The following is a 25,407-nucleotide window of genomic DNA, read 5'->3' as shown; positions in this document are numbered from 1 at the left end:
GAATTGATTAGCTTTTTTGATTTAATAATTATGTTTGTATAAAATTACAACTTTACTGTCAATAATTATATTTAAATCTACTATTTAGTGTTTTTATCAAAGGAAATTTCTTTAAAAATACTACAGTATTTTGCCGTACAGAATTTTGCGAAACAGAATTTTGCAAGTCAGTATTTTGTTCATACAGTGATAATGACGTACAGAATTATGGTCTTACAGTATTTTGACCGTACAGAATTTTGTCGTACAGAATTTTGACAAGCAGAATTATGACCCGCTCCCAACAAATATAAATCCTTAAAGTAAATAAAAAAACTATTATGCATAAGACCATTTAATTTTTTAAATTTAACAAACAAAACATAAACTCCTGCTCAAAATTAACGCACACTTTTTTCTTCTTTAGTTATACCCCTGCATCTTATTTAAAATGGCTTTAAAATTATTTGCTGTGTTTTTTTATGTTTGCTTATTGTTTAGCAAGTCAGAAAAGTGCTAAACTGCATCGGTATTATCAACCAAAAAAAAAGATGCACCAAATTTTGCAATTCAAGGTCTGAAAACTGATATTAAAATAATTTTTGTTTCTACAGAAAATTTTTTTTTTTAAAATGGAAGCACGTGACAGTTTTTTACAATAATTTTATTAAATACTTGGTATGGTCTCCTCTATCGCATATGATAATTTGGAGTGGCCTGTTCATTCCACGAATTAACTTTTGAAGGTTTTGTTGTAACTTTTCTTTCAATGCAATTTTCTGTTGATCAAGAATGCTTGGAGATGGAATTTGGTCGCAAATGCATTGTTTTCAACATTTCCTAGACATGTTCTATTGAATTTAAATCCGGATATCTGTGTGGTCAATTCAAGGGTGGCATGTTTTAACCTTGAAGATATTCTCAAACCACTCTAGCATGCATTATCGTGCATCAGACTGAAATGTGGACCAAATCTAAGGGTGATTGGAACCGCATGCTGTTCGAGGACATCAGTCAAGTATCTTTGGGTACTTAAAGTAGATCTAGGAAAGCTCACTAGCTGCGTACGTGTTGTAAAGCTGATTTTACAATTATGACTCATCTCTAAAAGGTTCGCGGGTTGACAGATAGACTTTAGCATACCTCTCCAAATCTTCAACACAAACATTTTATTCCATACCTTCAATTAAAGCTCACTCCTGTCTCATTTGACAAAACAACCAAGATACTGTGAGATAAAGTAATAATAGGGCTTTTCTGTAAAATAAATAGGATGTGCGTTAAATTTGAGCAGGAGTGTATATTCAGTAAAATTTGAAAAAAAAAAAAATAATCTACGTATATCTTATTACAAAATGTAATGCAAACAGTTCAATGAATTTGAATTTTTTGCAATAAATAAAGATCAATGATTTCTCAAAAAATGGGATAAACAAAATGTAAATTTTTAAATTTTATGTAGGAATGTAAAATTTATTTTCAAAATCTACAAATTTCTTTTAATAAAAATTCTTCTCTATAAATAGATGAAATGAGACGAATTTTCTCTTTTAGTGTTCACACCCATTTAAGAAATTGTTTTTGTTTATTATGTGATATAAAGAACCAGCTTTACGCTTGTTTACATGCAAAAATAATTTGTTAGGTACAATTAACAAATTTAAATACAAGACCCTTTTAAAAGCAGTTGACATATAATATTATCTTAGTTCTATTTTAAAACTGTTTTAACATCATATTTATTTGATATTTAATTGTATTATTATACTTAAAAAATATATAATTTGTGTTAATGTTAAGAAATTAAATAATAAATATTATTTAAATATTGAATTAATTGTAAAACCTTTTTGGGGGAAATACCTACATAAATTTTAAATAATTTGGGTGTAAACATTTCTGCAATAACTAAATTGTTTCTAAAAACTCCAACAAAGAAAGAAAGGTTCAAAGAATTTAGAACTTAAATGCTTTCAAAATTGGCGCCAGACATGACTTGCCGTCATTATTTATCTTTTTTTCTGAATCTCAGACAAACAAGTCTGAATTAATTTGATTTGTATTTATGCTAAACCGAATCAAAAATCAAATACGGATTTTAATGGTAAATATTGAACTTTAGGAAATTCCATAGACTTTAATCTTTTTCTCTCTCCTGTGTGTGATTCATTAATCTTCTTGACGTCTATTCCTTTTTGGGTTTTTTTTCTAAATTTTGTTGTTAGTAGATTAACTAACAACTATATTGAAGATGAAACTTATGATACCAAGATTGTGTATAATTAATGTTAATTTTTTGTTTAGAACTTTTATTTTGTTTTTGTTTTTTTTTTTTTTTTGATAAATTTTTGGTGTTTTTCTAAAAGTGGTAAACAACAAAATTAAAATGCAAAAATATTTTGTTGTTTCTTTTTAGAAAAACAAAGTCCACCATATCCGGAATTGAAACTTTGAATTTCTGTGATCATAAAGCAAAAGATTTTAAATAAAATCGAAGGCATTTGAAGCACTGATTTTCGTTTAAAAGAACGGTTGTCCTATTCTATACCCCCAAAAGTCTTATAATGGATTTTATATTTTTGGAATTAAAAGTTTTCGAAAATTCGATCCTTCTCGTTTTTCTTTTCACTTAGAATTAAGTTTATGTTTATCTAAGTGTCAATTGATATTTATCTTTTGGTTTCTTTCAATAAATCATCTTTACATTGTTAACATTTGCATGTACGATCTCAAAAGCAATTGAAATGAATTTGCGTTTTAAACTTTTGTTAATTGAACTCAATTGGCGAACAGTGACCAGAAGCTAGAGAGCACAAGTTGATTGGTATTCTCGAGCACCCTTTACGAATCCACTTACACTTTTAATCCGCTTAGAATTAGATCACGACACAAAAACATTTGTAATGGAATATTCCAACGTTTTTTTTAAATAAATGCTTTTCTTTCATAATTCGCAATCATGATCTTATACATAGTGACAAGTGACTTTAAAGTGTTTTGTTTATGATAAAATGGACTTTCGAACCAAATATGTCTAACATCTTAAAAGTTAAACTCTTCAATTATGTTTTCTGTCGCACGAGTTTGTTCAAGTGGTCTGGAACCGACATTAATTATAGGGTATTTCCATTGCAACGGGTGTGACACAGTTACATCATTTTTTTGTTTCTGGTTTGTGTACCTACCTACCATTCACTAAATATGGTAGTTATAGATTCACCTAATGTATTTAGTTGTTAGTGTATTTTGAAAAATTACTTTGTCCTTTTAAACCCCACAATCTATTAAGGTTAGATGTAATGGGTGTAACGTTAAAAAACCGATCCAGTCTGCTTTTTTGACTTTTTGAACACATATTGAAGTTTTTTGAATGAAAAGTCGTATAGATATCGTATTCAATATGAAAGGAAGTAAGAAGGTCATTAAAAAAGTTGTTATAACAATTTAAAAATGTAACGGGTGTGACATTGTATGAAAAAACGTATTTATTAAATTTATAAACATTATAAAAAATCAATAACTTCAAATTTTAAATATTAAAACAATAAATAATAAATTTACTAGGCTCAGCTAGTCTGGGTAAACATCAGAATAATTGAATCGAGATTTTTTCAAGAAAATTATTTTCAGATAAAAATGCGACTCCACCTGCAAATGTTGCAGGTTTTGAAAAGATAATGCGTGCTTTAAAACTTTAATTTTAAGTAATTTTTCTCAATTTTTACTCAAAAACTCCTAATTTTTTTTAGTTTACGGTTGAGTTACATAAATAAAAAAAGTTATACCTACTAAATGAAATTACTAAAGAAAAATCTTATACATTTTACTTTCATTTTTTTTTTTCAAAATAGTGGTTTACTTTCGTGGAATTACCCTATAGAGAGTTTTAAATTAATAAAAATTACGCAAATAGTAATAAAATAGAATTTTTTTTATTTGTGAGTGAATTTTAGAATTTTCAAAACTGCATTTTTAGTTGCGTTGTAAAGGAATGTAAAGCAATCTTAAGAATTTAGCTTTTCTAAATAAAAAACAAAATTTGACTACTGTGAAATTTTCAAAACATTTGAAAAAAAAATAATTTTTATTTCAACCAAAATACTACACGGTATATTCTAGTAAATGTTACACTACTTAACACAGTGAGCCTGAACAAGTTTAAGGTTGACCTAAAATGACGACAAAAACGAAAGATGAGGCTTTGTTCCTGAAGGCCTCAGCAATAATAATCCGTTCTTACCAAAATCGGATTAGCTTCCTTTTTCGAGATACCCCCCGTAAACGTGTTTTTTTCAAAAAAAAAATCATATCAACGATAGGCTCGAGTACGATAACTTAGGCGCCGAGAATTGAAAACGGTTTTTAGTAGAGGTGTTTAATACAATCATTTTTTGTTATGGGAGAGAGGGTCTATGTCCCCCCCTTTAGGCGGGAGGGGCAATTTTCTAAAAAATCATACAAAAAATTATTAAAAAACAATGGCAACACTTACAGTTATCAATGATACCTTTTTCAAAAGCTAGAATTGTACACTTAGTTATAGTTTTTAAATCAAATTATTTTAATTAGTTGTTTTCGAAATAATCGATTTCAAAGTCAACAATTGTGAAAAAAAAGTTTAAAAAAAAACATTGAAAACTATTTTTGTCAAGACTTTGGATTTCATTACGGGATTAATTGATAATGTAAAGTACCTCAATAAATTCCTTATCAAATACTGAAAACCATATGTTTCTATGCCTTCTAGTTTTTGAGAAAATTGAAAAATAGGAAAACTACTTTTCTTATCAGGCTCACTAATGAGCGTTCTGGTATCACACTGGTACCAAGAAATTTTATTTTTAAGATCCAATTTTTAATGGAAATAAAACCCATTCGTGGAACCGAGGTAGATTAAGCACAGTACTTTTTAATTTTTGATTTTTGATAGTGGCAAAGCAAAATAGCCAAGAAAATAAAAATCTTATAAAGAAAGTAGTTTTCCTATTTTTCAATTTTCTCAAAAAATAGAAGGCATAGAAACATATGGTTTTCAGTATTTGATAAGGAATTTATTGAGGTACTTTACATTATCAATTAATCCCGTAATGAAATCCAAAGTCTTGACAAAAATAGTTTTCAATGTTTTTTTTTAAACTTTTTTTTCACAATTGTTGACTTTGAAATCGATTATTTCGAAAACAACTAATTAAAATAATTTGATTTAAAAACTATAACTAAGTGTACAATTCTAGCTTTTGAAAAAGGTATCATTGATAACTGTAAGTGTTGCCATTGTTTTTTAATAATTTTTTGTATGATTTTTTAGAAAATTGCCCCTCCCGCCTAAAGGGGGGGACATAGACCCTCCCTCCCATAACAAAAAATGATTGTATTAAACACCTCTACTAAAAACCGTTTTCAATTCTCAGCGCCTAAGTTATCGTACTCGAGCCTAGCGTTGATATGAATTTTTTTTTGAAAAAAACACGTTTACGGGGGGTATCTCGAAAAAGGAAGCTAATCCGATTTTGGTAAGAACGGATTATTATTGCTGAGGCCTTCAGGAACAAAGCCTCATCTTTAGTTTTTGTCGTCATTTTAGGTCAACCTTAAACTTGTTCAGGCTCACTGTGTTAATTTTACACCGATATGTTACATTTTTAAATTCTAGCACCTTAAACTTCCAAATCACCCTATCGAACCGACAACAGGCAACAGCTTTAGGTCCATTTTCTTCACTCGAAGTTGAACAAAACTTGAGAATTTTTATATTAAAAATTCTCAAGTTATGTTCAACTCCGAGTGAAGAAAATGGACCTTAAATGACTGTGATGGATTTTGTATGCCATTACTCATAATGTAAATTGAACCCACAGATTTCTCATCGGGGATGTAGCTCAGTGGTAGAGCGTTCGCTTTGCATGTGAAAGGCCCCGGGTTCGATCCCCGGCATCTCCAAGTTTTTTTTTTTAATTTAATATTATTTGATTTATTCATTTTTTAATGGTTTATTGTTTTTCTTCTTTAAAGGCTTAATTTTCAAGACACACACATACGTATTCTAGTTTGTGTGTACCAAATTAGTTAAGAGGGGTGCAAATATATAAGATTGATATTAAAATTTAAAAAAGTAATAGCCATTCAACTGAAAGAAAGTCAAAGTCCATAGTGGATTTAGAGTGTAGGTATAGGGTGTATTTATGATTGCAGTAAACGTTTTGACATACCTGGAATATCAATTAGGGGCTTATGCATTCTGAATAATGAAGATAGAATTCCACAAGAATTTATCGGTTCGCCGATTCGTCGTCATCGGTCATTGAATCTTGTTTCTTGGATTCGAATTTGCCAAAATAAAATAAAAGTCTTTCATTTCGATTGAAGATAACTTTTGATTTTTATGTTTGAGAATTTTTCATCCACTTATTATTATTGAATCTTTAGAGGAAAAGGTGTGCGTAAAATCAGTAACCAAGTTAAAATATGCGTAGGTAAATGAATGAACTTAAATTTTGAACCCAACATGCCCTACTAACAATTTTGCTTCTATAATGCTTTACGGAAGCAACAATTGCATCTGTAAAGCTTTATAGAACCAAAATTGTTTGTCGGGTGGTTATCTATAAGTAACAGAACTTTTTTTAGTTGTGATTTTAGTTTATAAAACAACTTTGTTTATAATATTGTTAAAGAAGAATGTCGAAAAAAATTTGGAGAAAAAACTCAACACAGACATAAAAAATATGGTTTGAAAAAGCATCGATCGTAGTCAAAAAATATGATTTTTTTCATCCATCCCCGGACCTTCCTACGAGTGTGATGATTCTTAATTTAAAACTACAGTCAAGGAATAAAATAGTTATTTTATAACTATAGTCACTTTATAGAATTCACTTCAGGACTCGAACCTCGTGCTCAGATCATCTTCTTACTCTTTTAATTTTTCTATCAAAATTGATAATTTGGGCGTTAGTAATTTACTATTTAGTAAAACGATGAAAAAGGATTAAAATTTTCCGTCAGCTAGTAAATTACTAAATATTTAACAAATTTTTAACTATAGTAATATGTTAAACTCTTGACAATGGCTTGTTTTAAATTTTGCGTTAGTGAAATATGGCGAATGACTATTTTTTGACAGAAAATAGTTACAAATAGTTAAAAATGACTATTATAACAGTCACATGCATAAACAAAATAGTTTAAAATAACTATTAAATTGACTATGCCGTAATAATTACGTAACTATTAAAATAGTAATTTTTAACTATTTTGTTTATAGTTAAGCCTGGTACGCTGCTCGCGCTAAATTTTAGCTCCCATACAAATTATCGAAAAATTTAGATGAGCTAAAATAGATCCCATACAAATTATCGATAACTTGTATGGGAATTTTATCTCGGCTAAAATTTAGCGCGAGCAGCGTACCAGGCTTTAGAAATAATTATTATAATAGTCACATGCCAAAGCAAAATAGTTAAAAGTAACTATTTTGTATAGTTACAGAAAACTATATTGTTGTTATCTACGATAACAAAGCCATAATAGGTCTAATTTATCTGTTCTGTTTTTTTTTTTGGCATTCTTTTCCTACGAAAATAGGGTAGAGTTGCCCGTTTGCGGCCGTCTCCAGTTACCGGCCACCTTTCGCAAAATCGTTATAACTAGTGATTTCAAAGGGGTTTATTCCAAATTTTCACTTATATGCTGTCCTAACATATAAGAGAACAGCATAAGAGCAAAATTTTGGAATAAACCCTACAAAACCCCTACTTATAAAGATTTTCCGAAAGGTGGCCGGAAATTGGAGACGGCCGAAAAATAATTTTTAAAAATAAACAAAGTTTAGTTTTTATATTAAGATAAATTAAGGCTTAAAAAGTGAACAAGTGAACAACACAAAAGTGTTAATTTTCAAATTAATTTTTTATAATTTTTCCGGATAAAAACTAAAACAAATGATGCAGAAAACTTAGTTTTTGGTTTAAAAATTAGCGAAGTAAAAATATTTTTACTTTTAAACTTTTGTAAAAAGTGGCCAATGTAGTTAAGACTTTACAAAAGTAAAAACAAAATTTTCTAGTTTTTGGTTAAAGCCTAGTATACAGTTCTTTTTTGATAAAAAAAAAAAACAAGTGGTGAAGAAAAAAATTTTTTATTGAAAAAAAATATCTGTGGTGAACAGCCCTACTAACAATTTTGCTTCTATAATGCTTTACAAAAGCAATAATTGCATCTGTAAAGCTTTATAGAACCAAAATAGTTTGTCGGGAGATGACAGTTGTTGTAAGTTTTTTTCCGCAAAAACAATGGGTTGCACATTGTTTTGCGAGAAAAAAAAATCCTGGTGAGTATAATTTTTTTTTAGATTTTGGTTTGCAGCTGTGGTGAGTTAAAAAATATTTTTTTTCGTAAAAAATCCACAAAAATCTCTCCCATAAGAAATGCATTGGTTTTTTTTTTGCTAGAAGAACTGTATACTAGGCTTAAACTACAAAAATTGTTTTTGAAGTAAAAAACTAAGATTACTGGATCATTATTTTAAAATTTGCTGTTGGAAAAACTATTACAAAATGCGTTTGAAAATTTTCACTTTTCGCAAAAAGTGGTCGTTGTAGTTTGGTATACCTAAAGCCTTAACTACATTAGCCACTTTTTTCAAAAGTACAAAAGTGATTTTTATTTTTTCTTGCTAGAGCAATTTGTTTGTAAAAAAGAGTATACTAATTTTTTTATGCCAAAAAAGAATCTTTCTGCATCATTTTTATAATTTTTCCATCACTGTAAATAATCACGAAATAAGTTTGAAATTTTTCACTTTTGTACTTTTTTCACTTTTTTAGCCCTAACTACATTGGCCAATTTTTGCAAAAGTACAAAAGTGAAAATATTTTTTTTTCTCGCTAACGCATTTTGTTTGTCAAAAAGATCACTTAAATTGTTTTTTTAAACCAAAAAATAAACTTTCTGCATCATTTGTTTAAATTTTTCAGTCTCAAAAATGCCTTTGAAAATGTTCACTTTTGTACTTTCTTTCCCTTTTTTGAGCCAATGTACATAGTTAAGCCTTTAAAATGAAAACAATCCCAATTAAATGAAGAATGTTAATTGGGTTATTTACCCTATTTTCAATATATCTCAGACATGAACCACATCAGCCATATTCTTTTAAAAAATCTACTACAAAAATATATTTCAACGACAGATTTTCTCTTTCACATAAAGCTATCTGTTCCGTTTTCTCCCATAGCTTAATACCGGCAGAAGTAAAAAAAACATCAATTTTTTTTTGCACGTGCAAATAAACACACTTGACATTTCTAAATGTACCTGTCAAACTAGCTGAATGGCGCTTCAGCTAGGAATTAAAGGTTTCTAAAAAAGTTTACGTGGTTCCTCTTCCAAAATAATTAAATTAAGGAATTGTTAAACGAAAACATATCAATTAATTAAAGTATAAATATTAATCTATTCATAATGTATTGCCTAATCAATGCAAATATGTGTAAACTACGTCATTTAGAAAGGCTTCGTACAGCAGCAGTATTAAAACCGCCAGGGTTCTTACGTACTCAGGAATTTAAAACAACTTTATTTGCATTCAAAGATAATGTAAGTTTTTCAACAAATTCTATAATTTCTTATTAGAAATAATATCCTTTAGTGAATGTGATAAAAATTGTGGTATGTTGCTAATTTTTCCATTGACAAAATTATTCCATTAAATTGCTGGCACCGGATTTGAATATAAATAAATCGAAACAAATTGAGCCCCACTCCACACACATGTAAGCAAATATGTGTACACAAAATTTTGCTCTTAAGGTCTGTCTATTGTATTTTACATAAAAAATAAAATTGAGTTGCAAAAGAAAAGTGTATGGTCATAAACTGTAAAATTAAAAACGAACTTTAGTAGACGAAAGTAGAAAACTCCATTCAATATCATCTTCTTAGTCAGTGAGTTGCACATAAAAAATTTCAATATTATATAAATAAAACATTGCAAATCTAGGAACGAAAACCGAGGGCAATCCTTAATTTTAGAGATACTCGACTGCTCCTACTAGACTTATTAGTCCTGTGCATTTATAATTCGACCCAGCATTTTGTACCACCCCCATTTTTTTTTTGCCCATTCGATAGAGCATTGGCTGAATAGCATTACCCTGATTTTTCGCACTCGTGAAATTCATTGGATTTTAGTTTTTGTTAAATATCTACATAAAAGTTGTGTATAAAAAAACGTAGACAATTAAATTTCGCGTCTTTGATGTTAAGAACATTTTTTCAATATTCTGAATATTAAAAAAGTTACAACCCAAAAAAAGTGAAAAAAAGGACAATTTTGAGTTTTGAGTCCTTTTTATCAAAATTATAAAAAAAAAACTTTCCGAAAAAAGATTTATCACCGTAAATTTTGTACTTTTTTTGGCTTATAACTTTTTTAATATTCAGAATATTGAAAAAATGTTGTTAACATAAAAGACGAGAAATTTAATTGTCTACGTTTTTTTTAAACACAACTTTTATGTAGTATATACAGAAATCAAGATATTTAACAAAAACTTAAATCCAAGATGGCGGCCGAAAGGTGAATTTCACAAGTGCAAAAAATAAGGTTAATGCTATTCAGCCAATGCTCTATCGAATGGGTAAAAAATTTGGGGGTGGTACAAACTGCTGAATCGACCATAAATGCACTGGACTATTATGGCATGTAAGGCCCGCCAGTTGCCTAGGGGCCCGAGTATTACCTACAACTACAAGTTACGGAAATCCCATATACTTTTCTCACAAAATCTTTTGCATCTTCTAGCCTTAACTACAATGACCTAAAAAGTGAAAAAGTGGGAAATTTACAAAAGTAAAAAAAATTTTTTTTCTATCTAGCGCGATTTATTTTTGAAAAAACTACACAAATTGTTTTTGAAACCAAAAAAATAAGCTTTCTGCATCGTTATTTTAAAATTTCGCGGTCAGAAAATAAAATGAGTTTGTAATATGTGTTATTTTATCACCAGCATAAATCGTCTACAATAGTTGTGTTTTCGTAAAATTGCGAACAAATTTAACAAAGAGTTACAAAAAAAAAACTTACTGGAAGCTACTACAACTCTTTTCTTTCAGTAAGGTTTTGCATGATTTTCACGCAAACAGGTCTAATGTTGAGCAATGACGTGTATGTATGAAATTGTGATTCCTGATGAATAAAAGATGAAGTTGGATCAAATTGAACTTCAGTTTCAGCTCAATCTCTAAAAAAATGAATTTTGAGTTCTTAACACCATTTCGTTCACGATATAAATGTATCTCTTTTTGTAAAATTGGCACAACTAATCGGCTTTTCAATTAGACATAATGAATAATAATAAAGCGAAAATTCAGAAACTTAACAAATTTTTTCTGAAATGTTCGTTGTCACTGAAAATGAACAAAATTTATGTGAACGAAAGATAAATAGTTTTCTGTAAATTAGGCACGGACGTATGACGTGAATATCAAATTAACCAATGTCATACATTAACTGACTATTAAAAACGTTTTTGTTAGTATCCCAACAGTAAACTATATCAGTTCTTGATTCTGTTTTTCTGTCTTTGTTTCCAAACTTTTCCATTACATCGGATTTTAAAACTCGCTTCCTTTATTCCAATATAACCTCCTGAAACCCTCACCGGGCCGGTATCCGCTATGATACTTCTTCTTATTATTTTAAAAACCCTTAGTCTCAGGATTTGAATTTCAATGTTCAAAATTTTGTTAAGAAACGCACAATTGAGTTGTTGCGTAAAATTAACTTATCCTGTAGTTTTTTGCTGTAAATCTATTGATTCTTATTTAAAACATATGTTTTTAGTAGTTTTGTTTTCTTTTTCAAACGTGAAAATTGAATTGTTTCATGAGTAAACGTTTGGTTACCTCAGGTTATTACACTGTGTTTTTCAATACATACAATAGAAATGTGTTGGAGTTTACATGTATTACGAAAACAACACGCAGCTCCCGATAAGAATATGTATTAGCTAAATCCAGCTGCAGATAGAATATGTTTGTTTCTTTTTGCATTTATCTTGATGCGTGCATTGCATTTGCAATGTTGATTATGTTGGATATAATAATTCGGATAGCTTTCCCACAAAACAAAAACACATCTAATAATCTAAACAATGTTTTTTTTTTTAAATTTAATAATAACTATAAAAATCCGAGAAAAAACACTATTTTCCTGTTTGGTTCTTCCTCGGACTCAAGATGATATATGAAAGAAAAATCTTAAATACTTGAGCAACAGGTGTCCTTGAGGCAGAAAGTATGCTTGAAAACAATGAAATATAAACATAAAACAACCTTGATCTGATAAAACGAAAATGATTTTCTTAAATGTTTAAAGAACTTTTCTTTCAAAATCTACAAAATATTCTTTTGATAAATCCTCAAAGAAAAAATGAGTGAAGAAAACGAGAGTGCTAATAAATGTATTGACATTGAGTACGTTTGTAATTAGAATATTCATTAATCAAACTAAAAATCAAACTCATTAAAGCAACCACACGCTATTTTCCTGTCATCATTGTTAATGATTATAAAAACTGTTTTGCTTTTATATATGGGTTTTTCTCTATGCGTTATGATTTTTTAAGATAATAAAAGTGAAAATCACTGAAGTTTATCATCAAACAAATTAATGATAACAACATTTCTCACATGAAAACTTTTTGATTTAATAGATCTAAGTGGGTATATAATGTTTTAGTTTACTTTGGTGTTTTAATTGTTTGACCTAAAAAAAAACTCAACAAAGCAATTTTAAACCTTCAAAAGCTTTTTGATGCAAATCAGGTTTTTCTCCATATTAGTAATGCGTTACATGGCAATTAATTGCATTTTTTTTTTTGCCTTCCAAACATTTTTTTTTCTGTAAAGAGAAATAAACAATAACATTTCCAGTTGATCGTTTTGCCTTTATAATTAGTGACACATAATAAAAAAGGAAGACTTTGTTCTCTATTATATTTTAATAGAGACAATTACTTAGTTTTATTCAGTTTCAAGTTTGTAAAATATCTTTGTTTTCAAAAAATGTCTGAGTTGATCGTATAAACTTTTGCTTGTATATATTTTGCTTGTACATGATACTTATGCCCATTCAATTTTTAATTATCTTCCAAAATGATTATCTAAACTAACTTTAAAAAAATACATACCTTCCTTTATATGATCGCCTGTTACTAATCCTTTATTATAAAAGTCATTGTTATAATTTCATTTTCAAAAATTGATAAGAAAATGTGTTAAATATTGCTTACTCGTTGATAATGTGGCTCATTATAAAATCTCATTCATTTTTATCTACGTATACGTTTTACGTCCGTTGGAATTCGTCATGCTTGGATTAACTATGAGGTACGCATTTGTAATTCATAAGTTCTCGTTATTGTGTCGATTGAGCTTTTAATTTATATTCATTAATAATTTTAATCATATATTAAATTAAGTGCATAACTATATGAGATATATCGTATAAAAATATTCGTGTTTTGAAAAATGCTTAGTACTTTTTTAATATACTACTTTAAAAATTTGTATGTAGTTTACCGTAAACATTTTGAATTAAATGCAAATTTAATTATAATTAAAAACGGCTATTTGCTGCTTCGTAATATTTAATAATTTATATGGCATTTTTTCAATGAATATACGTAAACGTATTCAATAAGTGGTAGTGTATTTGAACAATTAGTGATGATCCTTTAAGTTCTGTAAACAAATTAAAAATAGCAAATTTGTCAATTTAAATAATTGGTAGAAACAATAGAAAACAATATCATAAAATATTTTAATCGTAGGCAAAATTAAATAGAAGCAATAAATATAAAAAAAACCAGTTAAAATTAAATAATTTTATTAAAAACTTTTTTTTTTAATATGTTTTTTTTTTTTTATAATAGTTTTGGGTACCCTTAATATGTATGTAAACAAAACACAGTACGAGCTTTAATGATTAAGGGAAGGATTTAAAAGGATATAGCGATTTACATTGGTTTTTAAGGTCTGAACATTAAAATGGGAGAGAAAAACTGAGACGAGTAATTAAAGTTGTCAAGGCATTTTTTTTTACTATAGGTACACTTAGGAGCAAAAAAATGGAATCAAACTTTTGCGTTTTTTTTAAACGTTAATTGGCCAGGATGTAATTGACATACATGAATGTTAATTGCACCATTAAAAAGCTTGAAACAAAGGCTTTAAATCAATACTAGGAACTTTAAAACCCGTTCACTTTATAAGGATCCAATCAACATAAATGAAGCATGTAAGCAAAAAAAGACTGAAACTGAAACAGAGAGTATCTGGAAAATTTAACATTTTAAAAAAATTAAGTGCAATTTATTGACAGATAACGTCAATAGTAACGGTAGGAAAAAAAAACTGAAATTGAAGCAGAGAATATCAAGAAAATTTAACATTTAGAAAAAAAATGAAGTGCAATTTATTGACAGATAGCTATGATACTATCGTATGCATTTTGAAGTTTTTACCAACAATTAAAAGTAAAAAATTCAAGCTTTTAAATGAGACCATAAAACTTGAAAAAACATTATTTTATCCATTGCAATTTTTGTTTCAAATAAAAATTATCTTTTTTGATTCCGTTTTTTTGCTCTTAAGTGTATTTCGAAATGTAACTCACTATTGATATACATATGTACATTGTACAACTTTCCATTTAAAACAAATAGTTTTGTTTAATTTTTATAACTTTCTTTGTTTGACAAAATATTAAAAAAATTGGCGTTGGCAGGATAACGTATCCAAATAGTTACCCAGCTCTAAGTTAATTAAACATTTTAAATGCGGACGTCTTTCAAACATTTTTCAATTATGTATGTTAAAGTTGTACTAACTTAATATTGGACCATGTCAGGAAATTAGTTAATAGAAAAAAAAAAAAAAGTAAATGATCTTATTTTGTGAAGTTGTTGAATTTCAGAGCTGCTACTTTAGAAAAAAAAAACAACGTGAAAAGAGCGAGGGGAGTAAAGGGTCATAATACGCCACGGGCGAAAAGTCAATAAGGGACCATTGGGTTATAATTCCACTATGGATTTACAACCAAGCCAAGTGAGTCAAAAATCTGCAAAATTGTGACCTAACTTCCTAATTTCAAAAAGAATGAAGATTAAAGGTGCTTAAGAAGTATTCAATTGTAAACAATGTGGAAACGCTGAATTTTTGTTAAAGAATATTTGTTAAAAGATTTTTAAAATTATTTATAAATTTATTATTTTTAAAAATTGTATGAAGTTTTTCTTAAAAAAAACTGATACCAAAACACCAAAAGAAAAAGCAAAACAAAATTTTACTTAAAAGACTTGAAAAACTATATCGCAAACAAAGCGGACTTATTAATGATCACGCATAGATCAAAAACAAATCAGTCCAAATCAATTGGTACAAATGCGATGCGGAAAAAAAATGTTCCCACAGGAGAATACATTTTGAGGTGTTAAAATAAAAATTCGCGCGAATTTGGCCCCCTTGTGTGGGTAAGTCAATAATTGATTTGTGGATTTATGACCAACGCATAAATAGATAATGGGCTGTATGACAAAACTGCCAAACTTTCACCCGGAAGACCTCTGAATTATGATTGCTGACAATATCACCTTTAATTTGACACTAATATTGTCTTTTAACTCTATGAGATGCACAATGCACTTTACCACGCCAATCGTGCCAGGATGCGGACGGGAAGACCTGTGGTTTTTCGTAACTACTAATACCCCTCTCTCACTTCCCATTTGAAATTTTCTTTAGCTCGATGAGTTGAACGTTTCTGCAGTGGCCGCCCGCTCTAATATGTTTTTGTTTTGCGTTTAAAATGAAAAATGAGTAAGTACGGTAATTATTAATTTAAACTTAAATAAAATTGAAACCACTTTTTCCATAGCTCCAAGTCTTTCAGTAGGTTTGTTATTTACAAAGGTTAAAGCTATCAAAAAATAACAAAAACGAAAAAAAAATTTGTTTTCAAAACTTTGAATAATTTAAATAGGAGATAAACTTGGAGACACAGGAAGTGAGTGATATTTAGTGTCGAATTTATTATCCGTTTGAAATGTTTTATTTATTTGTTTTATACAAAAAATTGTTTTTCGTTAATATTTTTCTGAAATATTTCATAGGTCGAAACCTATTGAGCCTAATAATTTAATAGTTTAACAAGTTTATTTGCATTTAATATTTCTTTAAAATTTCGTCAACCGTTACTAATACTTTTAGAAGGGGAAAAATATTTATAGATCTACTTTACCCAAAATTATATTTTAATAATTTTCACAACTTATTTGGTATTCCCATATTATTCAAAAATGATAAAAGTCAAAGATTTAGGTATAATATTTTTCGTTTTGAGGTCCCGAACCTGAATAACCTATTTGAAATATGAAAAAAATTTTGCAACTTTTTATTGTAAACAAAATATATGCGTATTTTGAATTTTTGACGCATATGTAGCTACCAAAACCCAATCATTTGTTAACGCCCTCAATTGTATGCCTTATAGTTTCTTTAACATAAAAAAAAACCCGTAGGTAGATTAAGAAAGAATCAGCAAATTTTTTCTTGTACTCTTTATTATCATCGTCAGCTGGATCTATTTTTTATTTTTAAATGTATTTTCGAGCAAAAATTTTAATGCATGAAACGCTTCTTGCACAATGCCCTTTTATAAAATTTGGCCTCTAGATATGAACTCGAGTCGCCGAGTCGAGAGAAGACTCGGATATGGTATTACTCACTCACATCGGGAAGTAGGTATATCTACGAGTAGAAAAGTGAAGCTAAAAATGCTAAACACACAAGTGAATCTTTGGTTCGGTTCTGCCTGCTTCTTCTGGGGTTGTCTCCATTGTTCGTCATTTTATTTCTTTAGTCTGTGTTATGTGTTAGCGACTGTCGGCAGCGTGTATAGAGAGAGTTTTTTTATGATCCATGTGCGTCGCTCGGTCTCTTGGTTGCTGCTCAAGAGTGTACTTATATTTCGAGAGTATATAAATGCGAAAAAGTATACGAAAAAGAAAAAATTTATTTTTAAACCTAAAAATTTCCCAGTGATTATAATCTTATTATTTAAGAAATATAAAGACGACTAGTTTTCTCTCATTTTAACCTGTAAAATACATATATTTTAATATTTTTTCTTAAATTTGATTTGTCTACAAAAAAAAACCAAAAAAAAAGATACCTCGTGAAAATGATCCAGATGCTTGATAAACCGGTAGAAATATTGAATTGTGAATCCTACAAACTTGTTTCAGTTTCATCTTGAATCGAGTGTTTCAAGTCTTGGCAGCAAGGTCATTAGTTTGCACTGACACAGAGTTTGCATTGAGTTTCTCTCAACTAAGTGCTCTTCCTCCTCTCTCATGTGATTGTGTCAATGAACGTTATTTTTGTTAAAAGGTTTTTTGTTTTTTTTTTTTTTTTTATACACAAAGCGAATTTGTATCTTTTTTAGCTTTAGTACAGATTGTGATCTATTTGCATTCATATAGTGTTTTTTACATTATTCTTTTGTTGATTTTATGTCAAGTTGTTCCTTTGTTTTATTTTGAGTTGAATGTTTTTGGATAGATTTCAACTTATCAACTTATTGTGTGTTTACACCAACGCTTATCTGGTTTTTTTTTTTTTTTGTTGACATTGTTATTTTTTGTTGCTTACTTGTTTCCATTTGGTATTCACATTTTTATTTTGACAGTTGGTTTTTGTTTAATATTGAGTGAAATTTTTTGCAAAATTCTCTCAAATTCGAGTTCGAATTATTTTTTTTGTGAGTGAATTTGAATGTACTTAAAAAAAGTGTTTATGTTGTTGCATATCCCGAGGCGTATCTGTTAATTTTTTAGTTTTGTAGAAAAATTTGTTTATGAGTACATTTACATACATAAGCAAATTGTAAATAAAACAACATTTTTTTTTTTTAATCTTAATAATAAATCATAAAGTGTGTGACTTGATCTATCCATCTGGAGGGAATAGAATAGATAAAATAATTACCCCCACTTAGTACTTACATTGGATAAATGGTATAAACTTTGTTTTTGAAATGAAATACTATTATTTTAAAAATTTCCAAAAACGTTCCTGAAATGACTCGCAGTTAAGAAAAAATAATTTTGATTAAAATAAAAAGAAACATTGGCCCTTATTAATAGACCCGAATTTAGCAAAAATCGATTTTAACACAAAAACTAATAAAAATAAAAAACATAAAAAACATACATACGTCTAACTTTTAAACTTAAAATGGCTTAGAAGCAGTTCATTCATATTTAAGGCGAATTTAAAATCAAAGCACTTTTTTAATTTGGAAGTGAGATGTATGTTTGTTTTATTTTTTATTTAATGTGGGTCTGTTACTAAAGGCCATTGTGTTCTGTTCCTGTTTATAGTTGATAATAAATAAACGAACAGCACCGATTTTGATGGTCTTCTTTTTCAAACGTCGGTAATTAAAAATACTTTAACCTCTATAGTAGGTTACAAATTGTCGCTGTTGCCGTTTTGTTTTTTGAAATTTAATAGAAATTTTTATATAAATGCTACAAAAAGATTGTCTAGGTAATTTAAGGAAAAAAAAAACATATATAGTACTCAGTCTCACAAATCGACTTCAAACACAAGGAAAAAATATTTGATCACAACGGCAACACCTACAATATTTAAATACACATTTTTAAAAAGCTAGAAGCGTAGTTTTTTTGTTAAAATAAAACTAAGTAAATTGAATTAGGGCCATTTTGTTCACTCGAAGTTAAACATAACTTGATTATTTTTTTCTTCAACTTTCGAATTTGCTTTTGTTCACTAAAAGTTGACGTTTTCAACTTTCGATTTTCAACTCGAGAGTTTATAAACTTCCAATTTTCTCAACTTCCGGAAAAAGTAGGAGTTGGGGAAGCAAACTTGAGATTTTGCATAGCAAAATTTCATGTTTTGTTCTAAATTTTAGTTTTAAACAATTTATTGATGGTTAAAAAAAATTATTTATGGGCAAAATGGACGTTAAATAAACTGAAATGGCTCTTAAATGTTGGAAGATTAATTTAGTTATCAAAAAACATATATCCTGATGAACACATCCAAACTTTTGAAAAAGAAAATTATTTGCTTAAAATTAAAAATTGTTAGCTAAAATTTTACATTTTGAACACAAAAAATGCACAAAATATAAAAAAAACTGCGATATAAATGACATTGAAGTGGCAGTATTTGTTTTAGCTGTGACAAATATCCTAAGGATACATTTTTTAAACTGAAAATTAGGCAACTTTTGTTTTATAAACTGGAGAGTTGAGAAAAAACAGCGAACAAAATAAATTCTCAACTTTTGTTTTAACTCCCGAGTTGAAGTCAACTCTATGTAAAGTTCGTCAACTTGAGAGTTTGCTAAAAGTTGAGCAATGGTGAACAAAATGACCCTTAGTGTTTTGGAAAAACCGGTTCTCAAACTCAGATTTTTGAAAAAAATATTTAGTGAACAAATTTTAACATTTCTTTTTCTTTTCGTAACAAAATAGGAAATTATTTAAAAAAAAATTTCGGCCATATTTACTGTTGTTTGAATTCAAAACAGCAAAAATGTATTATAGTTCATGAAAAGAATTAAAAAGTATTTTATTTCAAAATTTTTTTTTAATTTTAAGTAAAGTTGAAGGCTAAATTGTTTGAAGGTCTTGTTTGTTATAGTCTTAGAGAAAATCAATCATTTCAATTTTTATGAACAAAATCCAGTAGAATTGAAGGAATTTTTAATTTTTTTTTCCAAAACAATATTTATTAGATACTAAAAAAATTTTTATGATAAATTCATATTATTTTACGAAAAAGTTTGAAAAAAAGTCATTAAAAATTTTGTTAATAAATTTTTTTTTTCAAAATTCTGAGTTTGATAAGCATTTTTTTTTCAAAAAACTCTTGCTTAAAAAATTTTTTTGATTTAAATTTAACAGATAGTATTGCCGTTGTGTTCAAAATATTTGTTTTGTGTTTGAAGTCAATTTGTGAGAAAATTACATCTATCGTTTAATTTAAACAATGGAATACAGTCCCCCACTCATAATTTTTTACCTTAAATTACCTACATAGAAAATCTTTTGGTATCATTTAATTTATAAAATTCCCAAATAATTGGCTTAAGTTACTCCACTAAAAATAAATTTGAATTTTAGTTAATACGAAATTTTCAATTTTTATAATGTAATCTGTAATCTACTCGCACATAAATTATTGAAAGTGATTTGTTTAAATCTACTAGAAGTTTATACCAATCAATATTTGGATAGTCAGTCAAGTCAGGAACTAATTCAATAGATAATTTTTATAACGAAATTCCATTATAATTTAATCATAGATTTACGGTTATTTTGTGGTAGTTCTAGTTTTAGTAGTTTTTAGAAAAAAAAAAAAAAAAATCTTTTGCAAAGAGTTGTTTTGGCTACAATAAAAAAAAAAAACTTTTCAAGGCCTTAATTGTATTTTTTTTTCAAGATCACTCCGCATCCGCATTAAGTATTCAACTAATATTTTTTATATCATCATCAGATTGATTTAAGGTAAAAAAACAAAATGTTGACCTACACCAATGTAGCTACTTAAGACAATTACAATTATTATTAAATATAAAACATACACAAATAAAAACCAATTAAATACATAAATTGAGAATCGGACTTAAATAATTATGGTTGAAGATTTGAAGAAAGATATCTTCTATGCTGAATTAAGCAAGACATTTGATCGAGTAAGTTTGTCATCATTTTATATAAACCTAAATAATAATATATTCAGTAGTTAATATGTGTGAATGGATGTGTGTAGATGTTTGAATCATTTTGTTAATTGATTTGTACACTTTTGTTCTATTAATTGTCTCCAAATAAAGTAATTAAGATAGTAAATAGCTGGAATAAAAACAACAAATTGCTTTATTTGATTTATTTACTTCAAGGGGCTATTTTGGGTTTGTAAGAAGTTTAATGAAACACTTTTTAAATTTAATGGTGATACATTCATCATTTCAGTTTATCAAAGAACCGGAATAAGTCAGATGGTCAGATAAAAAAAAAAAATTATCGCTGAGAATACATCAACATTAACTTTTTTCAGATTAAAATTGTTTAAGTTATTAGTTAATTAGTGAAAAACTGAGTTTTAATAATTGAATGTTGTTTTATTTGCCATTGAAAGATAAAAGTTTTATAAATGTACATTTTTTTGGGAACCGATTTTTAATTTTCACAGGTTAACTGTCCACTTGTGCGAAACTTGTTCATCTTTGAAATTACTGTTTAACATTTTTTAAACAAAAAACTCAGTCCAGGAAAAATAGAAAGTTTAGTACCGCGAAAGTTTAGAAAAATTTATTTATCAATTTTTAGTATTGGTATCGACGCAGACGAAAAGTTCCTCGAAAACCCCCTATTTGTTTTTTTTTCAATCGCATTAAAAAAGAAAGAGTAAAGGATGAGATGATGGTTAATCAAGCTCAAAAATTTAATTTGATTTTGCCATATTGCGGACCCATTATTTCAAGGTATTTTTGAATGCTAATTCGAAATGATACCTAAAATTTTAAGATACATCCACCAGCTAAAAATATTTATAATCCTTTTTTTGAAAAAAAAATATAATTTTTTCAGTACAACAAAAAAAAGTATAAATAGCGAAGAATTTTTAAAAAAATAATAGTTTGGCAATTTGGTTTCGTTTGTCGTAGAATAAGGACTCAAGAAAGTTTATTTTCACGTGAAACAATATTTTTAAGGGAAATGCGAGGGTTTTGAAGTACCGAAACTAGTGATGGGAACTATCGAATGATTTGAACTATCGTTAGTTATTAACTGAATGATTTGAACTATCGAATAGTTTATTCATTCATTCATTTATTCATTCGAATAAAACTATCGAATAAAAACTATTGAATAAACTATCGAATAAACTATCGGATAAACTATCGAATAAAAACAATCGAATAAACTATTGAATAAAAAAAACTATTCGAATAAAAAAACTGTCGTATAAAAACACTATTCGAATGAGAAAACTATCGTATAAAAAAACTATTTAAATGAAAAAATTATCGTTTAAAAAAACTATTCGAATAAAAACACTATTGTATTCAAACATTCAAGGAAATAAAAAATTAATTTTAATTTTAAAAAACAATACGAAAACTTCGGCAATTTTTAACCTATAGACTTTAAAGTATTTTTAATTACCGACGTTTGAAAAAAAAAAGATTATCAAAATCAGAGCTGTTCGGCCGGGTTCCCTAATAATTTGATTTTGTTACTCCCCTATCAATTTTTTGAAATATTGTTTTTTATCGTTGATACGAGTAACTAGCACTGGTAAACAAAATTAACTTTTATTTTGTTACAGAAACATTTCCAAATGTTTTTCGAATATGATTAAAATATTTTTGTCTAACGTGTTTTTTATTTAGCCGCAATGTTTTCCGTGCCTCGAAGCTCCAACGGAATGAGGGCTTCATGCATTGGTTTAACACCTGCAAAACATGTTTTCCGGCTCTTAATCATTTTTTTTAAACTGCAATTTCGTTCCTTAGGTTAATGGTAAAAACTATTGCAAAAATTTTATAACTAATATTAGTCTGCCAGAACATAACGCTTACAGACTTATTTTACGAATTTCAATATAAAATTTTTTTTTGTTAGATTCTAAAAATAATTTTGTTTAAGGATTAGCATCTTACTTCCTAAAGGTTATTTCACTTTCAGATGATTTTCCGTATAACGGTTTCTATTCTTTGCTTCTCTTCCTGCATTTAAATAAATTCCGACAAAATATCATTCCTTGACATATGTAAATAACAAAGCCTACATTTTTGTACTTATTTTTCTAAAAATGGCCTTTGAACAATGTCCTCGTGCACTTGCATTAAAACCACTTCTTGCTTTTTTTCTTCCTTCAAGGCTCAAATGAAATAATAATAAAAAAAAAATTAATACAATTGTCAAGTCTGTTCTTGACATACAATCCAAAATTGTTAACCCAATTTCAAAAAGCTCCACTTTTGACCGTTTAAGAACTTCTAGAATTCAAGATGATGATGAACAATACAAAAAAAAACTACCTACCGGCATTGCACCTACATATATGAAATAATCTAACCTAAAATATTATTTTTAGTTCAAAAATGGTAAAGTTCCTCTCTTAATTAAAAAAAAAAGAAACCTTTAGAAACTAAAAATCCTTATGCGTAAATCCATCTACTCTCTCTCACTCTCCCTCTCTCAAATTAAAATAAAATATAAAAATGCCGGCCGGTGCGTGGTCTGGGCTCTAACCTCATTTCTCAAACTCTCTTACAAGAAGTCACAACTATATCGTGTACTTTACCCATTTTTTCAAATAGATCTTCTTCGAATAAATTTTTATGATTTTTTTCAAAATAAACCCTCTTGTTCCACGAAAAAAACGTGCTTAACAATAAACAACCCGATGCATGCATCATCATCATCGTCAACTCGACTCAACAAGGGGTTACACTTAACGTTGTTGTGCTTCGTCTATTCTCTATCAAAATCTACCCTTATTACCTATCTAGAATGATGACAACTTGCATTTAGAAGACTATAAAAAAAAGCTCTCCAACTCCCAGCACAGGCGCAATGTGCATATAAAAACTAAAAATCATATTGCTTCTGCTTTGGTTCATTTTCCAACTCAAAAGTTGTCACAAGGGCGTTCACAGTCTCTTCATTGGTGCCAAAAGCTTGACAACAACGCTCGCTGCTCCTCGTTCGTTATATTTTTATTCTCTCTCAAAACGCCAACTTATATCGTCTAGACAGTTTTTTTTTTGTGCATATCTCTCTTCCTACCCAACAAAAATGTGAAATATAAAAATAATAAACAAATATTTTTTACATTTTTTTGATTTTTTAAAAATTTGAAAAACAGTAATTTTGAATGAAACTGAAAACGAAAAAAACTAGAAATTTCTACAAAAATCGTGTGAAACGAAAATCCTCAAACTAAACTTTGACCTGCTTAACAAAGAGAATATATCCTTCGATTCGCGAAGCCACCCCCTCTCTCCCGTGTATCCTTATTTTCACATTTGTAGACATTTTTAATGCAACGATTTTTGTGTGCACCAACAACCATTCTCCATTTTTGTTGGTCGTGTCCTCGTAAAATGTCCTGAAAAGCTGAATTTTCCAGCTGTCTGTTGAAATAATTCTTCCAATTTTCTTCCACAAATCCTTAACGAATCCTTTTAAATAAAAAATAAAAAAACTACTGTAAAATTTTAAGGATTCTTAAAAATATTTTTTGAAATATTCAAATTTATTTTTTTTAGATCAAAGAAGCATTTCGATGAAAAAGAAGACTAAAAAAAAATCAAAACGTGTGTGACGTGTTGTGTGTGAATGCGTGAAATTGTGTTATTCTCTATCTCTCTCTCAATCTAGATGCAATCTTCTCTAAAAAAAAATATTATTATTTGACAAAACAAATTTTAATTTTATTTTGTTTCTGGGATAATCCTTAATTTTCGTCCTTGCCGTCGTCGTTTGTCATCGAAAAAATCAACAAACTATTTTTCTACATCCTGAATAACAACAACAACAACAAAATAACAACAGTGCAACGTCCAACAAACTCAAACTCCTTCTCAAACACAACAACAAAATAATCATCAAACTAAAAAGGATATAATGGGCTATAATATCGATTGGGTATTCCCACGCTTAATGCATCCGTCGAAATTTTGGTACTTTGCTAGTACGATTGCCATAGCTGCCGTTGGATTATTTAGTAAAATACTTTTAGGTATGTAATAAATAAAATCATCAAAAAAAAAAAAAAACCTATTTTGCTCTTTTTCTTCCACCTTTTCCTCTGATTTGTTTTTTCTCTCTCTCTCTAATCATCAATTTAATTCATCATTGTCATCAAAAAGCATCCTCATTATCATCAACAATTTCATCAACAACACTTTTCGTTTTGATACATTTTTTAAAAATTTATTTATAACTAAAAAAAATTATTTAAAAAAAATGCATAATATTATTGTAGACGAGAGAGCTTAATTATATACCTCCTCCAGAGACCAATGACAGTCATAGTCCTTGTTTGTTAAAACAAAAACGACAGAATAGGTACAAAAAAAAATTATAATAAAAGATCAACCACCTTGAGCACGATTTTATGTGTGGGATGACGAAATGGGGCATGTCGCTTGTGGCACTTTAAAACATAAAAAAAAAATACTTTGAGTGTTTTTAAATGTCTGATGCTTTTGCAAGTACTCGTAAACTTTCTCTCTACGCTTGCTCTTGCAAAAAAAAAAAAACAATTTCGACTGAACCTGCGCAATTATTTGTATGAAAGCTTTTTTTGACG

At 28.4% G+C, this 25,407-nt stretch overlaps 1 protein-coding gene and 1 non-coding gene across 3 annotated transcripts in view; both read left to right on the top strand.

Annotated features, from left to right (window-relative positions):
* Positions 1–5,847: 5,847 nt before the first annotated feature.
* Trnaa-ugc (transfer RNA alanine (anticodon UGC)) lies at positions 5,848–5,919 on the top strand. The gene has a single exon. It is a non-coding gene; the product is annotated as a tRNA-Ala (tRNA).
* A 3,375-nt stretch (positions 5,920–9,294) lies between these two features.
* LOC129921063 (tafazzin) overlaps positions 9,295–25,407 on the top strand; it is a 31,581-nt gene continuing 15,468 nt past the window's right edge. The window contains exons 1-3 of one of the 2 annotated variants that reach the window (XM_056002707.1): positions 16,766–17,032; positions 20,575–20,773; positions 24,648–24,834. In XM_056002707.1, coding sequence (XP_055858682.1) covers positions 20,714–20,773; positions 24,648–24,834 — 247 coding nt within the window. In that variant the 5' untranslated portion in view covers positions 16,766–17,032; positions 20,575–20,713. Of the gene's footprint in view, positions 9,574–16,765; positions 17,033–20,574; positions 20,774–24,647; positions 24,835–25,407 lie in introns of those variants that run through there. The other variant, XM_056002706.1, reaches the window with a different exon arrangement.

Source organism: Episyrphus balteatus, chromosome 1 (assembly GCF_945859705.1).
Source record: "Episyrphus balteatus chromosome 1, idEpiBalt1.1, whole genome shotgun sequence".
Lineage (NCBI taxonomy): Eukaryota > Metazoa > Arthropoda > Insecta > Diptera > Syrphidae > Episyrphus > Episyrphus balteatus.
This window is presented reverse-complemented; position numbering and strand designations above follow the sequence as displayed.